At 44.2% G+C, this 15657-nt stretch overlaps 1 protein-coding gene across 1 annotated transcript; it reads right to left on the bottom strand.

The window, feature by feature from the left end:
• Positions 1-480: 480 nt before the first annotated feature.
• On the bottom strand, positions 481-11568 carry LOC307231100 (dysbindin). Its single transcript, XM_080001666.1, has 4 exons — positions 11359-11568; positions 2295-2447; positions 2029-2169; positions 481-1302 (listed from the first exon to the last, which is right to left on the bottom strand). Exons 1-4 carry the CDS (start codon positions 11402-11404, stop codon positions 1088-1090), a joined length of 555 nt encoding a protein of 184 aa, XP_079857792.1. The 5' UTR covers positions 11405-11568; the 3' UTR covers positions 481-1087.
• Between the last annotated feature and the right edge of the window lie 4089 nt (positions 11569-15657).

Consider the following 15657-nt stretch of genomic DNA (forward strand, 5'->3'; position numbering starts at 1 on the left):
TACCGCCTCTCACACCCATGTCAACTACTGGTGTTGTACACATTCTCACATGCTAATCTGCCTCTGCCCGTCATGCTGGCTTTCCAGATCTTCCTTATGTTTTGAATGAAGTCCAGCCGCATTCCTGCGTGGGGTGATCGAAGTAAAGGGTTTTTATTGTACGAGCGCCCCTATGGTCACTGGGATAGCAACGTAACTGATATAAAAAAAACAAACTAAAATTAACTCAACTTTAAGTAACTCAATAGAATAAAGTGATGTCCGCACGTCTCCTGCTTCTCCATTTTGATTTTGATTGACTTTGGACTGGTGTTATTAAAACTAGGATTGCGAGGAGAACGCCAACATTCTTCTCCCTGGGCGATCCGGCGACGCTAACGCACGTGACAACATAATTATCTTGAACATAACCATGACTTTTATCTCACGAAAGCTAGAGGCAAAGAAATCAAGAGTAGAATAGAAGGGTTTCATTCTGCCTTTTATTGTTAAGACCAACACTTTGGAAGAAATTGTCATCTAACATGAGACAAAAAAGGTGAGTTGCAAATATTCTGTGTATGGGTTGTTTATTGAAAAACAAATATGTAAACGTGGATTTTTAAAATAGTAATTATTATTATTATTGCGACACTTATAACAACAAAAGGTAGATTGACGCATGCTTCATCCATTGCCTTGTAAAAACCCTCAGGCCTTGTTAACGCAGTACAAAGCCCGGTAGATGGATCTGGTGGAGCAGCGACTACTCGTGAATTTGACTTTCTACAGCGTAAGAAGCGTGGGGGTGGGGGTTGCCCAAAACCCAAAAACACAGTTCAAACAATGACCCCACCTCCAAAACATCCACTCGGTGGCGTCGTAAATCCAAGGAAAGAAATTCAAAACAACAGTTACAAAACCAGAGCATCTAAAGAATTTGGAAGACGTCGGGTGCCGGAGAGGCCAAACGGCACCGCGCCCCCTGGAATATCCACGCCGTTGCCACTCCTTCCTGCCTCTCGTGTCGCTATCGTCCCCAAAGTTCGGAGAGCCAGTGAAGTGTCTTTTTTAAATTTTTTTAAATTGTATTTTATTTTATTTTTTTTTACGATGGCGGCGAGGAGCGAGTCTTTGCGACAGCTTGCTGCGGAGGCGCGGCGTCGCGGTCATCCTCCTCCTCCTCCGACTGGACCACCGGCGTCTCCTGGCCGTTGGCGTTCTGGCTGCTGAATGAAGAGCTGGAGGACGTAGAGGACATGCGGGACTTGGCATCCAAGCCTTCCAAGACGTGTTTGAAGAGTCCGTTGTTGTTTTTGGCTCCTGGGGGAAAGGGGGGGAAAAGGAAACATTAAAAGGTCCTTAAACCAGTTTCAAAAACTGATTCTTATATGGTGTAAGCTGCCAAGTATTTTTTACATTGTTTGTGTGTGTGTGCGCACACACACACACACACACACACACACACACACACACACACACACACACACACACACACACACACACACACACACACACACACACACACACACACACACACACACCAGTGAAAATGAAAATAGGTAAAACCGTCATATTTTTCAAAATACATTCATCAATTTCCAAAAATTCTAAAGCATCATTAATATTTTTTAATTAACATTGTAGCATTATTTTTCTCTCCATCTTTATATTCTTACATACTGCATTTAAATTCTTATTTTGTTTTTTTTGTTCATTTTTTAAATTCATTTTCTCGATGAACGACGAACAGTGTTTAATTTCGCCAACTTTTATACGAGAAAAATACCTCGGGACTATTAAAAAATGTACAGTCCTTGGGAAGAATGTGAGAGAGCAAAGTGTAATTGACTGAAGAGAGCAATGAGTGTGGCCGCAGGAAAAACTGACTCTTTTGATTAGACAACATTGGAGTCACGTTTACTTTTCTAAACCATCAGTTTGATGAGTCAGTCGGCACTGAACCACCAAACCCTGACCCTAATTCTGTTCCCACCCTGGTTCTCTCTCTGTAACTCCTCCTGACTCTGCCTCAGCCCAATCCCGTACCTGGCAGGGGGGGGTTCAGCACTCCCTCCTCTGCGGAGCTAAAGAACACGTCCAGGGCCTCCTGGTCTGAGATTTCGATGAGTTCCATCTGGTCCAGCAGGTCCACGTTCACCTCCATGGAGGAAATGCTGCCGATGGGAGCTGCCCAAAGACGGGAGGAGAAAGAAATGGTCCAACGACTGAAGGATCTAGTGTGTGTGTGTGTGTGTTTGTGAATCCAGATCTGGAAAAAAAAGTTGGTGGGGGAAGGCGTCGGCTGGACTCACGTCTCCTGTAGTCCTTGATGGTCAGGTGTGCCGAGGAGAGGAAGGCGTCCACGTCGTGCTGGAAGACTTCCTCGAAGAAGCGCTGTCTTTCCTTCAACTTGAGCTGCTGCGTGGCGTCCATGTCCGGGACCCTCTGGCCCTGCTCCATCTCCGCTGGAGCAACACAACCACAGGGAGGACAAGGGGTTTCAACCAGCAGCTCTGAAGGGTTTGGTGGCAGCAGTGGTTCACAGGGGTGAAAGGTAGCGTCGCCTGAAGGGGGTGACGTTGAGCTGAGAGAGAGAGGAGCCGATCCGGGCACAAACTGCGCCTAGGTCTGTTCGGCGTAAATGTGTAAAATAATGAACAGGAGAAAAGATACGATGCATATCACACCAGTAAGGCCTTCAAACGTACAAGACTTTTATGCACCTTTTCATTTTTGTATGATCTTATTTTCGTTTTCAAACGGTCCAGATGTCTACGCCGTACAGCCTCATGAAGTGGGCTTCACGTCGGCTCTCTTTACAAACTTAATCTTTTATCTTGTTTTCAGAAATAAATGGCACCGTTTAGTCTCTGAGCCCCAACCAGGATACCTAGGATACTAACTGCACATTAATGCAGTGGAAAGCAGTTTCAATACGAATTACTCGCATTAATTACTTACAGCAACTCCCGAAAGCACTCTTTTTAGCACTGGTTGTGACTAAACAGGCAAACGAGGTGAAAGCTGCGGTTCTTAATGCACTCTAAACGTCAATTTAACTAGAATTAGGCCTGGCTATGTGAAGTAGCATTCAGTATATTTGGGATACTCAGGACATACGCAGCCCTCTGTTTTCCTGCCTGACTTCCTAAGATCCCTCTATCGATGCCCCTCCCTCCTCTCCTCCCTCAAAAACACCCGTCTGGGTTGGAGGTATAATTAGAAGCTGCAGGGCGGGGGATTGCGCTAATTGCTCAAAGCCCTGGAGTCTAATTTGGGAGACACGTCAAAATGATCTGGCCAGAGAGCGGCTCGTGACTGATTTTTTTCCGAAACCGTCCTAACCAGTGGTGGAGACGGATCAGGATGTCCACAATAGGGGGAAAATAGCCGCGGGGCTCTCAGAGGATGTGAGATCCAGCTCAAACGCCACCTCGCCGCTTCCTACTGCTGATTGTTCCGACGAGAGCCATGAGTTATGGTGGCGGGTGGAAGGGGGCCCGCGTTAAGAGCAACCAGCAAGGTTGTCTTCTTAAGAATGGCTGCGTTTGTCAGCCCCCTGCTCCGGCGTGGAGACAGAACAGGGCCCTGTCACCGCCCCTGACAGCCCATCTCCAGGGCAGCGGGCTCTAGCTGACTCTAGGACAGACAGGCGGCCATTTGGAAAACAGGATGAGCGGGCAACTCAATCCCTGGGACCGACTGGGAGACAGCAGCACCTTGCATATGCAAGGGAATGTCTTAAACACACAACGCTACCAACACCGCCCCCCCCACACACACACACACAAAAACGAATGCACAAAACTCATCTTCTCAGGGTGAAAATGTCACGTGTCACTAGAGAATGTGAGGAGCCATGACACAATGATCAAGGTGTCACAGACATTTCCAATATCCTCTGTCTTTTTCATTTTTCTTTGTAGGTGACTGGGTCTCAAACGTAGCTTATCAGGTTTTATTTCTGACTAAAGCGTCTTTCCCATGAACAAGAATGCCGGAAATGTTGCACAGTAGTTACGTCCACTCCAAAACACACATATTTGACGGATTCATCTTTCAAAATCTGTCATTTAATTTCTAGTCTTTCTATGCATTGCCCCAAATTTGCTGTACAAACAGAGCTGGAAGAGTAACTATTCTATTTGGTTTGGCTATATAGCCCATATCACGTAAACATTTCTGACTGTAAACATCACTGCACATATTCCTTGAACTATTTCAATTTCAGTCATTTATCTGTAAAACAGTTTTAATGCTGTCGCCTTGCAAATAGATAAAGTTAGAAAAATCAATAAAAGGCTTGTGATGGAACAAGCCCTAATAAAGAAACAATTCCAATATTTAGCCATTATCAGAATATCATATTTTAAACTGCAGATATTGACTGTGTATTGAAGTCCGGAAAAGATTCTCCATGCCTGCCCTGGTAGTAGATTTCCAAAAACTCCTCGCTGATGAATTGAGTCAGAGTGAATTTGAACCACCTGCCTATGGAAAGCTTGTGAGTTCTCGCAGGTTTCACGCAGCATGTCAAGTCTCAGCCTCCTGACCTCGAGACAATAAATCACAGGCAGTTAGCGCCGAGTGCTGCTACAATATCTGCTTCTTTTCTCCCCATCACTCTGTTTCCTTTTATTTCCCGTCATTACCTTTCCCACCCCACCTCCTGCCTGTAGCCACTTCTCATCACTATAGCGATCAAAATAAACACCAAGAACGCCGCGCTGTTCCCAGGGCAGTTCGCAGGACGGTTTTCTACTGTCATCTCCTTCTAGTCTTTTCTTAAAGGTCAAGTCATTTCCAGCCACTTCTCTTTACATAACCTGCAGGAGACAGGAGCCAGGGTGACATTTTGAGTCCCTCTGCAGGAAGAGGCAGATGAGAGATGAGGTTGAGGTTATGTAATTGAATGTAGGCTGAGCGTATGCAGGTACTCACAGCCTGACAGTTGAAAGTTCCCTTGGAAGTGACCACGGCTGCTTGTGTATTAGAGACCATTCTATAGAGACAACACAGATATACGGTACTGTATATACGATAAGTCATTCTTCACCAGACGTCTGTATGTGCACTTTGTGTCTGCATAATCCTGTTTGTGTCACATCAGCTTCCTCTTTATATGTTCATAAATTCAAGAGTGTCTGTGTTTCATAAGAAAGATGGACGTCGCCCTATGGAGCAGTATTTGTCAAAGTCTGGATATCTCACACACACACACACACACACACACACACACACACACACACACACACACACACTTTATTAGTAACACCTGTACACTGTACTGTGCTACTTATTCATGCAGTTATCTAATCAGCCAATTGTGTGGCAGAAGTGCAATGTATAAAATCATGCAGATACGGGTCGGCAGCTTCGCTTAATGTTCACATCAAGCATTAGAATGAGGAAAAAAAATGTGATCTCAGTGTTTTCGACCGTGGCATGATTGTTGGTGCCAGTAGGGCTGGTTTGAGTTTTTCCTGTAACTGCTGATCTCCTAGGATTTTCACGCACAACAGTCTCTAGGGTTTACTCAGAATGGTGCAAAAAACAAAAAAAAAAAATCCAGTGAGCGGCAGCTCTATAGATGGAATGATGAGAGATGAAGTCTGGCACTGGTTCTAAAATGGCATCACAAGTCGGAGGCCTCAATGTTCATCTGTCCTCAATTAGGACATTTTTGTGGACAACACATGAGTGACTTTCACTCCTCTCTTCAAAGAAAAGGGGAGAGCAGATTATGGAGAGTCGATCCTTTATTAACTGCTCCTTTCCCACATAATTGCACACTCATCGATTGCTCATTTGAAAGCTTTCCTTTGGAGACTCCGGCCTGCGGTGAGCTAGGAGGCTAAACAGAGATGCGTTCTACGTATCGATTCCTCACCCCTATCCAATTCTTTCTTGCATCGAATCGCTGGGATCGATGCTGCGTGACTATGCCACGGATGATCCCTGTGACCTCTGATTAGTGCAACTAGTCACAAGGGACGTCAACGTCCCAAACAACCGGCAACAATGTCCACTACTGATGAGATCATATTCCCGATCTGTCACACGTGGCCGGCCCCCCAAAGCCCCTTGGCTTTAAACCACATGACATCCAGCGGCCCTGCCAGCAGCCGCTACAGAGTGTCTATTCATGAAGGAGGAAAAGGAGGCAAGCAGAGGAGTGGATGAAGATAAACAAGCTGGAGGCACTTTGTCCAATAGTCCCAGCTTGACAAAGGGTTTGAGCCCTCTATTTAATGCGCTTCCCATTTTTTCTCTCTCACTAAGTCTCTCTTTTACTCACTGCCCCTTTCTTTCTTTCTTTCTTTCTTTCTTTCTTTCCTTCCTTCCTTCTTCCTCTCAGCACTGGGGGAACTAAGGACATTTGAGAAGGCCAAAATAAAATGATTTTGGAACGGACAGAGAGGTTCCAGACGTGTCCGTGTTCCCACTCTGCCTTCCCACATAAAGACAAACCCAGAGCCTACGCTTCAAAGGGACAAGTAGAAAGGAGCTATTGAGAATCATCGGACTAGACATACTTGATGCCAGGAAAAAAAATGTGTTCACAAGGATATGTTTGGGGATTTTATCGTGGCTATAGTCACCTTAAATAAATATATAAACCTGAAATTAAAAAAACATGAAAGCCAGTGTCGCCTATTACATTGATAGAGGTTATGAATACAAGTACAGTGGGAACTGGTTTTATTCAACAATACCTACAGTCTTTAGGGTCTTGGTGCTATACAGTTAACATTTGGTTTATAAGCTCATGCTGCCTCCTAATGTGAGTCTCTGCCTGATTTGGAGGTTACATTGGAGGCACAAAAGCAAGTGTTAAGTTAAGTCAGAGTGCAGAAGCAGAAACCCCAGGAAGAACGGGCCCCATGTGGGCCATCAAGCAGTTTGGATTGTCTTTCCAGGTGATCCACTTGTTTTTTAGATTGGCTAAAGTGTTCAGCTTCGGCAGAGGTCCCTGTGTAAACAGCAGCAGACATTCTGCTTTGCAGGGAGTTTCAAGGTAGTGTGGGTCCCAAGGACCTGGCAACAGTGACGTAACGGGGGGGCGTGACTAGACCGTGCGCCCAGGCACCTTGGTGGGTCGAGAGAGAGCAAGAGAGAAAGAGAGAGAGAGAAAAAGGGGGGGAACAAGAAAGCGGTGCAAAAATCAGCGAGAGGCTGAGAGATCCCAAAGGAACGATGCTGTTGTTGCTGGATGAAATTTCAAGAAGAGAAAAATATTTAAATCCCAGATCCAAGAACACACTTTGACAAATTACATAGATAGAATAGCACAGATAACATATTTTATTGGCCAGGGGCTTGTGAAATGTTGGCGGGGATGCCAAGAGGATCCTCAGATTCTGATCTATGCCAAAAAAGTTCAAATCGGAGTTCAGAGGTTTTCATTGGACAGCTACCAACAGTGGGATCTTGCAGGGTGGGGAGGAGGCTGGAAGTCAAACAGCTTGAGTCATGGGGAGATAAACTGGCCAAAAAAGGGAGGGAACGATCCAGCATGGAGTATGCAGAATGGAGAGCGAAACAGTTCTCAGACTTTTCGATGTGCTCACAGGGTGAACAGGAAGCTACCATGTTGTTTTGCTTTTGTTTTCTATTGACTTGTGTCTCCTGTGCCTTGCAGGCTGCTGACAGCTCTCTCACAGCTATTAGCACATCGGGGCATCTTTTAGCACAGTCATTCAAAACTGATGCTTTTACTTGGCAATGAGTCTAATGGGTCCAACAAACAACATAAAGGAAAATCTTTTTTGTGATCCTTCACTTAAAGGCATAAGAGAACAGTACTTCACCTTAAACTAACAATGGCCGCTAAAAGCCGCTTTGTCTTTGAAAGAGTCGGAAAGTTTTCCTTGTTGTGAGTTTGTCCCAAACCTGCCATCGATACCAGGCTCCGACTGCAAGGAGGGTAAATTATTAAACACCAAGTGTGTGTGTGTGTGTGTGTGTGTGTGTGTGTGTGTATATGTGTGTGTGTGTGTGTGCGCGCGCGCGCACGCTCCCACGAGTGAGTGTTCCAGCACTCTAATGTGTGCTTGTCCATGTGAGTGTGTGTGCACATAGACGTGGCATGTGTGTCTTTTTATTTGTGTCAGTCTGTCTATTTTCAGAGTGGCAAAGCCGAGCCCAGCACCATCACCACTCGCTCGACCGTTTGGGGACAACAATGACATCACTGATAAACCCCCCTGACAGACAATAAGAATGTTTGTAGGTCATCGCCCCGTCCCACTACCCTCGATATGGGCATAATGCAAGGCATTAATTCTGGGCGGCGCAAAATAATTAACCAGCTAACGACTGACATATACACCAGACTTTGGACGGCCAACGACATCGTCTTGCATATTGAGCCAATAACAACCCGTGGAAGGATGAAAACAACAGCTCCAAGACACGAGGATGATGAAACGTCCCTCTCCAACAAGTATCCCTAAGTTCAACCGCTGGTATAGGCAGAGAAAACAGAGCCCCCCTCTCCATAGCCAAGAAAAACAGTTTACCCTGTAGAACCCTCTCAGTACATGTTGCTCCTTATTCTGACGAACCTTCATCACAACTCCCATCATTTGCGTTCTCGACCATGGAGGGCCGTACAAACGGCCCGGCTCCCCCCTCATCCAGACGCCTCGGAGATGCCTGGCAGTATTGTTTCCGTGTTAGACACATGAGCAGTTTTTAATGGGGGGGCGAATCCGGCGCTTTGCTCAAAGGAACATCGAGGGGCCGAGACAAAAGCATTCCTCAGTCGCATGTCAGATTTCATATGATTACGTGTGAGCTTTTCAGTGAAAACGATTGTGACCCTCACATTGCTTTCTAAAAAAGGTATTTCCAAGAACAGCTGCATGTGAGAGAGATTAACGTATATTTTGAATTAAGCCTGGGGAACTGCTCAAAATGCTTGGGCATACCTCTGGAATCTTGTCTGGGTTGAGATTAAAGCTAAAGATATTCCCGATTCACAACTGTTGTCATAAAGAAAACGGACTTGTGACAAGGATTTAAACATGGGTCGGATATCAGTTCTTGTCCAAATGAGCAATTCCTCCATAAAGCATCTAAAAGCTTTTTTGTCCCAACCTTGAGTGTGAGTGAATTCCAAGAACAAAAACAACTCACTATGATCTCAAGTTCTTAAGGCTGAACAAATATTGTTGAATATTTTCCAGTTATTTAAATTATTTTTCAAATGTATTACATTTGGAAGTTATACACTGGCAGTGTTTCCCTTTAAGAACATGGGGCCTTTTCCTGAAGGCTTGACCTTGGGTCTCCAGATGGGATATTTCCGTGAGAGGAGATATGTAGGGGTACTAATGAGGGGAGCTGAACTGGGTCACAGCAGCGACACAGCTAGTGGTTTGGGCAAAGAGTCACTGGGAGTCAAGGCTGTTTGGTGAAGACAGACGTACACACCAAAACAACCTCAAAACCAAATGATCTTGGTATTTACTAAAAGGAAGCCTTTTCTCAGTCTCTGACTCACAGACTCTGCCTCGTCTCGTTGGACGTTAAACATCTTCTTGTTTGTTTCAAGACAGTATAGTATCTGATATGAAAAGAAAAAAAAAAACAAAAAACTGGCCAAAAAGTACAGCAGGGTTGTCATTCTTTACTGACGTTCCTGCCACTTTAACTCATAACCTTAAAGTCTTTGGACACTGGTCCAACCCAGTCTAAACCATTCTATCACTCGGATTCCATCTGTGTATTCCATTCACTGCACACAGCCTAAGACCATACAGAGATCCATCAATTTCTATCTTCCTGCCTGTCATCTAACTTTATAACACACTGGCAACAGCTGGTTTAACTGTTAACAGTCCTATACCCCAATGAGCGGCATTCCAACACAATCGAGACCTTTACCAGTGGAGCGGCGGTACAAGGAGGCAGGGCAGGGCAGAGCAACAGATAGGGGGACACCCTATCTTGAGTCACGGCCTGAGCCTGTTTAGCTGTACACAATCATGCGCTGATCTCACCGGGACTAATTCAATTACCATTCTGGTCAGTGCTATCTGGGTTGACACGTCTATGGTGCTGGCCTGCACATCTGCCGATCCCTGCTGTAATCAAGCAGGACCGATGTACAAACCCAATCCCATTAGGAATAACAGATCTTTGTCTGGGGGCCGCGCCTCAATCCAGACACACAAAAGTATGTGTGTGTGTGTGTGCGTGTATCCGTGTGTTTGTGTGTGTATCTGTCTGTCTGAGTAAGTGACTGTAGATGCGTGAGTGTGTCCATGTGTGTTCTTCGTATCGAGGTCTTTATCTGTGTTTGTGTGCATGTCCCTATGCATTAGTGTCATCATGTCCGGCCAAGGGCTGCTTGGGTGGGGGTGGGTGTGTGTGTGTGTGTGTGTGTGTGACCCATTCAATTGGTATTAGTGAACATTAGTCATGGCGACGATTCAACATCCCTGTCTGAATTTGGGCTGGCGCAGCACTTCTATCAGCCTGCATCACTTCAGGCGACATCAAAACTACAGCAGCCATTTAACACACAGGCTGAATAGTCAGCACTGCCAAAAAAGCTTCCAGTCGCTGGCTCTCTGTCCCACTTTGGAGTTTAAACCTCACAGAACAGATGAACAGGCAGACGCACACTCACAATGGGGACGACCGGGTGGGAAAAGGAGGGAAGCAATCAAGAAGACAAGGAGATGTTCCCCAGTTAAATGTTATGTTGTGTCGTGTCAAGTCGGTGTGGGAGAATGTTTGGAGAAGGACTGACGTGAGTGTTGTGGCTTTAGTGGGTGTTGTTGAATTGTGCATTGGTTTGTTTTTGACATTGCACTTTCTTTGTAATGGAAAGGTAAAAAAAAACAAAAAACACAGCGGTACACACGTGCAGAGAGTGGGGATACACTCCATCTTCCCTGAAATGTATATGAACCACACACACACACACACACAGTTGTTTTTTTGTTGCTGTTCTTTAACTCTAACCAAACCAGGTGAGCAGGACTTAAGGATTGTGTCTTTGATTTATATCCCAGTGTGAACTCTTCTGCCTACACCCAAATATGGACACTCTCAGAACTGTTGATAGAATTGCCTAAAAAGTTAGGAGGTAGTTGACTTTATGCATATTTGCCACACACAATAGCATGGGTTCGTGTCTACCACAGATGTGAGTCGAGATGTTGAGACACGAGAAATTATTTTTCAATTTTTATTTCTTTTTTTTTTTTTTTTTATATAGTTCTATCCTAAATTAAAACGTAAGTATAATAAAATACAAATAAAATATGAATAAACGTATAAATAAGTAAAAGTGTATACTATTAAAATAAAAATAAAAACAGATGAATACAAATGAATTGGGAATAATAAAGCGCTACTCACAGGGCAGGCGCTTGCTGTGGAGGCTGGCTGCTGAGGACGCGTTCATGGTGCTGGGCAGGCCGGTGTCTGGGACCGAGCTTCACTCCGATATGGGCTGAACTACGGACTTAGTGGTGAGTCATCTCCTGGTTCCCGTGTCCAGGTGGGTTTTAACGGTCGCTAACGCGGCTTTAAGGCGACTGCCTCCCTGCCCTCCGCCCGCGTCCCTGAGCAGCGCCTGGACCGAGCTTCCTCAAGGAGGGAGCCAACCAGTCCCGGGTTTGTGGACCGTACCATCTCGGCCTGTCCGGCAAAGGGGGGGGGGGGGGGGGGGGTGGGCAGCGGCGGGAAGGGAGAATTTGGACGATACCAAGCGACGACACGTCTGTTGGTTTGGTTTGGCTCTCGGGGTCTCTCTCGCCGCCCTTCCCGTTTCCCCTCTGGCTTTTCTGCCTGCGCTACTTTCTTGTCCGTTCTCTGTTGTGATATTCACGCGGTGCACCCTCACTTTATTCATAATCAATTGATCCGGAAAATGTCTGTTTTCAATCGAAGAAATTACCATTTCTCAGGCGCAATCAGCGGCTTTAAAGCGGTAATATTTAGCGAAAGAAAACAAAATAAATGGGGTTTTTTTTTTAAACATATTTTACACATCGTATTTGATATGTATTCTATATTTGTTTAACTGGCACCATCCAAGGTGTTCACGTTGTTTAGTGGCGGGGTACGCCTTTCCCGGGAAGAACGCACTGATCAGGCACGTGTACGGATGGACGTTCAATCAATCAATCGGAGAAATTGGATCATTGGCCAAACTTTGTTCAACAACACACTGTGTGCCAGTCTGCTCCGTATGTGGATCGATTTGGATGAAAGTTGAACCACGGGATGTTTGTGACTTAGCGGTTGAAACGGGATATAAACCGTGCCTGCCTGCTGGCTTGACCCCTAACAATAAGTAATAGCTGCAGGCAGCAATACACTGCGATCGTGTAAGGTACATATTCCAGTTTTCAAAGTTTCCGGTAAAACACACCATCATTTTGTATCGACAGCAATTACAAATTTGCGAGTTTCCACTATTCCACAGTTCAGTATTTCAGTATTTCACTCATTTCTGCCTGAAATATATACCGATGTGGATTAAATGTGGACCACAGCAGGCCGCCCAGGGCAATGTGACTTGCTTGGGTCGCACTGAGTAATAAATATGTCAATAATTATATAAATAAATATGTATGTCAATAAATGTGTCAACAAATATATAAATTAAAAAAAAATATATATATATAATTATATGTATTAATATGTATGTATGTATAAAATATAATTATTTCAAAACACATACACAATAAATACATATGCCTTGTATTATGTAATTTCTTATAGTTATTGTTACGAGTAATTATAATTCAGGAAGTTTGTATACATTGATATCTCTGGAATGTCCTTAAATTCTGACAGTGATGTTATTGGGGGAGTTTTTTTGTACTTACTCTGGTGCGTGTCAGTTGTCCTCAGAAGCGTATATATTTGTATGATGCAAAATACACTGCACTTTGTTCAATAAAATTGTTTTTTGGTGAAATAATACCAGTCAATTTGTAACTTCATATGGTTAAGAATTTGTATCTTATATTCTTTGAAAGTCCAATTGTGACTCTATCTGTAGTTGACAGGATTTTTGTAAGATTTGAGTTATTGAGTCGTGTGATTTGTGTACTCTGTCAACTCGCCCATGTGCACAATGATTTCTCCATTGTAGCATGTGTGACGCCATCTTGGTGAGGTAGCGATTGTTGACCACAAACTCCTTCCACAATACTGAACCGATCGGTATGAATTTATTGAATTTATGAATGAATTTATTTTTATTGTATTTTATTCTTTATATTTTTATCTTATTCTATAAGTATTCCACTTACTGTATTACGTTTTAGGAGTCAGTTAGTCGGTCTATTAGAAAGGAATTTTCTACTTTTATTTTTTTTCCTAGGACTTATTGTGCGCTATCACCGGGTGCGTTGCATTACATTTCACTGCATATATGTATGGAAGTATGTATATGTATGTGACAAATAAAAATCTTGAATCTTGAAACTTGAATCTTGAATGAAACTCAAATGACGCCATGTTGGAACTGCCCCGAAATCACATCGTATTCCTTTGGGGCTGGCCCCTAATAAATATAGCTGCAGGCAGCAATAGACAGGGTCCTGTTTTGTCATGTTAAGTATGTATTAGCGGTTCCCGAATCTGCGCTCTGTGATTATATGCAGGACGTTTGGAGGGGACCGAGGGACTCACTCTGTGTCGGACGAGACGTCACTGAAAATTGCGGATTCTTTCTTCAATCGCTCTCCTTTTGCGGGGATAGGGGCCACTCTGGGCTCGGGTTGGGAGGAGGGCGAGTTCGAGTGCAAGTTGGTGTTTGAGTAAGACTGGCTCTAGGGGGCCTCTTCCCCTCTTTGCCATGCCGGCTGGAGAGCGCCGCGGACGGGGAGAGAGCGGAGGAAGCAGCGGCACTCCTGCTGGGCGATTGGCTGTTCGTGTCCCATTGTTTTGTAAAACGCAGCACGAGTTTCAACAGTTTTCCGAGTTTCCTTTAAATGCAGCAACGGCTCAAATTGTCTATCCAGGCGTCGCACTCACAAGTGGCTGGAAGAGAATGACTTTCGAGAGATGAAGTTTTGACTTATATGACCTCGGATGATGATGTCACAAAGTGGCCAGCTCTTGAAACTAAGGAAATTACAACGTTTTTATGTCATTTCTGCTCCGAATGTATGTCACTATTGAATAACAAGATGTCTGAAATGTCCCGGTTCTAACGAGACCTCTAACCATATCATTGTTGTGGTTCAGAAATTTAAAGCCCAGAAAATGCCAAGATGACAAATAAAAAGAAGGCTGAGCAATAACAATATGTTATCATTAAGGGTCCAGCGCTGCGTGCTTGTGAGATCGTAATACTAAATAGTAATGATAGCAATGATTTTTGCCAGTTATTATAGTACAGTGTTCTTCAAATGGGGTACTGGTACCCTTAGGGGTACTGCAGGGGGTACTCCAAAAATGAAAGAAAATGTGTTAAAAAATATATTTTAAAAATATATATATATTTATATAATGATTTAAAAAAACACATACAGTACATAATTTATGTTAATTTTCTTTTTTTTTCTCCCAATGCCAGTGAAGGGGGCACACAGCGGGGGGGGGAAATGGTTGAGGACTACTGTTGTAGTGTAAATCAGGGGTCGGGAACCTATGGCTCGCGAGCCAGTTACGGCTCTTTCGATGACGGTATACGGCCTGCAGACAATTTTGGGCAAAATGTTTTACTTCACAATGAACAAGTAATAAATAATTATTCTGTGTCATTTTAAAGTGAAACAGGTAAGAGAAATTACAATTTTGAAAGAAAGACTCCGGGGGGGCCTTCTACTCGCCGCCCTGCCCCTCCCGGGTCTCTTTCTGGCCCTGGTGCGCCGACATGGCGAGAGTTTTATTATTCATTTCAACATGCGGAACGCAGGCCACAATTCTATATATCACTGAGGATTATAATAACTAATAATGGTGGATAATTATGATGCAATTGGGCGCAGGGGGAATGACGTTCCACTGCTGGGCTGCTTACGAGCACGTGCGCCGATCCCCTCTGTACGACAGACACACATTAAGAAAACTCCCTGCCTCGAGTGGGACCAATCAGCTGAACACAAGTGGACAGAGAAGGAAAAAACTTCAATATGTATGTGACAAATAATCTCTTGAACTTGAACTTGAACTTGAACCTGAAGACCAGCTGATTCTTAAAACTTGGAACGAGCTTCCCGTCACACGCCACACAATGCAGCGTGTGAGTATTGCCGTATTGACCATGTTTGGCTCTACATACGCATGTGAGCAGTCTTTCTGGCATCTGAGAAACATTAAGAGCAACCAACGCTCACGTTGAACCGATGAAGCCTCAACGCAGCATGAAGCTTGACCTCACTACGTATGAACCAGACTACAAGGCCATCAGCAAAACCATGCAGCACCAACAAGTCGCATTAATGGTAAAAAGCATTTCATATAGAGCGCTTTTTTAAGTACTCAGAGATGTGTTATAGATTAAAAATGTATGCCTTACTTGAAAAAAATGCAAGCATAAGTTGCATTATTAAATATGATCTAGCTCACAAGGAAATACGTTTAGAAATATTTGGCTCTCCCAGCCAAAAAGGTTCCCGTCCCCTGGTGTAAACCATCCATAAGAATTTAACTGGCTGTCTCAGTGGCGCCATCTAGTGGTCAAAATATCTGAAA

Source organism: Zeus faber, assembly GCF_960531495.2.
Source record: "Zeus faber genome assembly, chromosome: 5".
In the NCBI taxonomy this organism is placed as follows: domain Eukaryota; kingdom Metazoa; phylum Chordata; class Actinopteri; order Zeiformes; family Zeidae; genus Zeus; species Zeus faber.

Bases quoted from the DNA above. Each gene is read 5' to 3' on its own strand.
- LOC307231100 (XM_080001666.1), bottom strand. From the start codon at position 11,404: ATGAACGCGTCCTCAGCAGCCAGCCTCCACAGCAAGCGCCTGCCCT. The intron at 2,448-11,358 runs GTGAGTAGCGCT...GTGTTGCTCCAG, and splicing joins CCACAGCAAGCGCCTGCCCT to CGGAGATGGAGCAGGGCCAG. The intron at 1,303-2,028 runs GTACGGGATTGG...CCTTTCCCCCAG, and splicing joins GCTGAACCCCCCCCTGCCAG to GAGCCAAAAACAACAACGGA.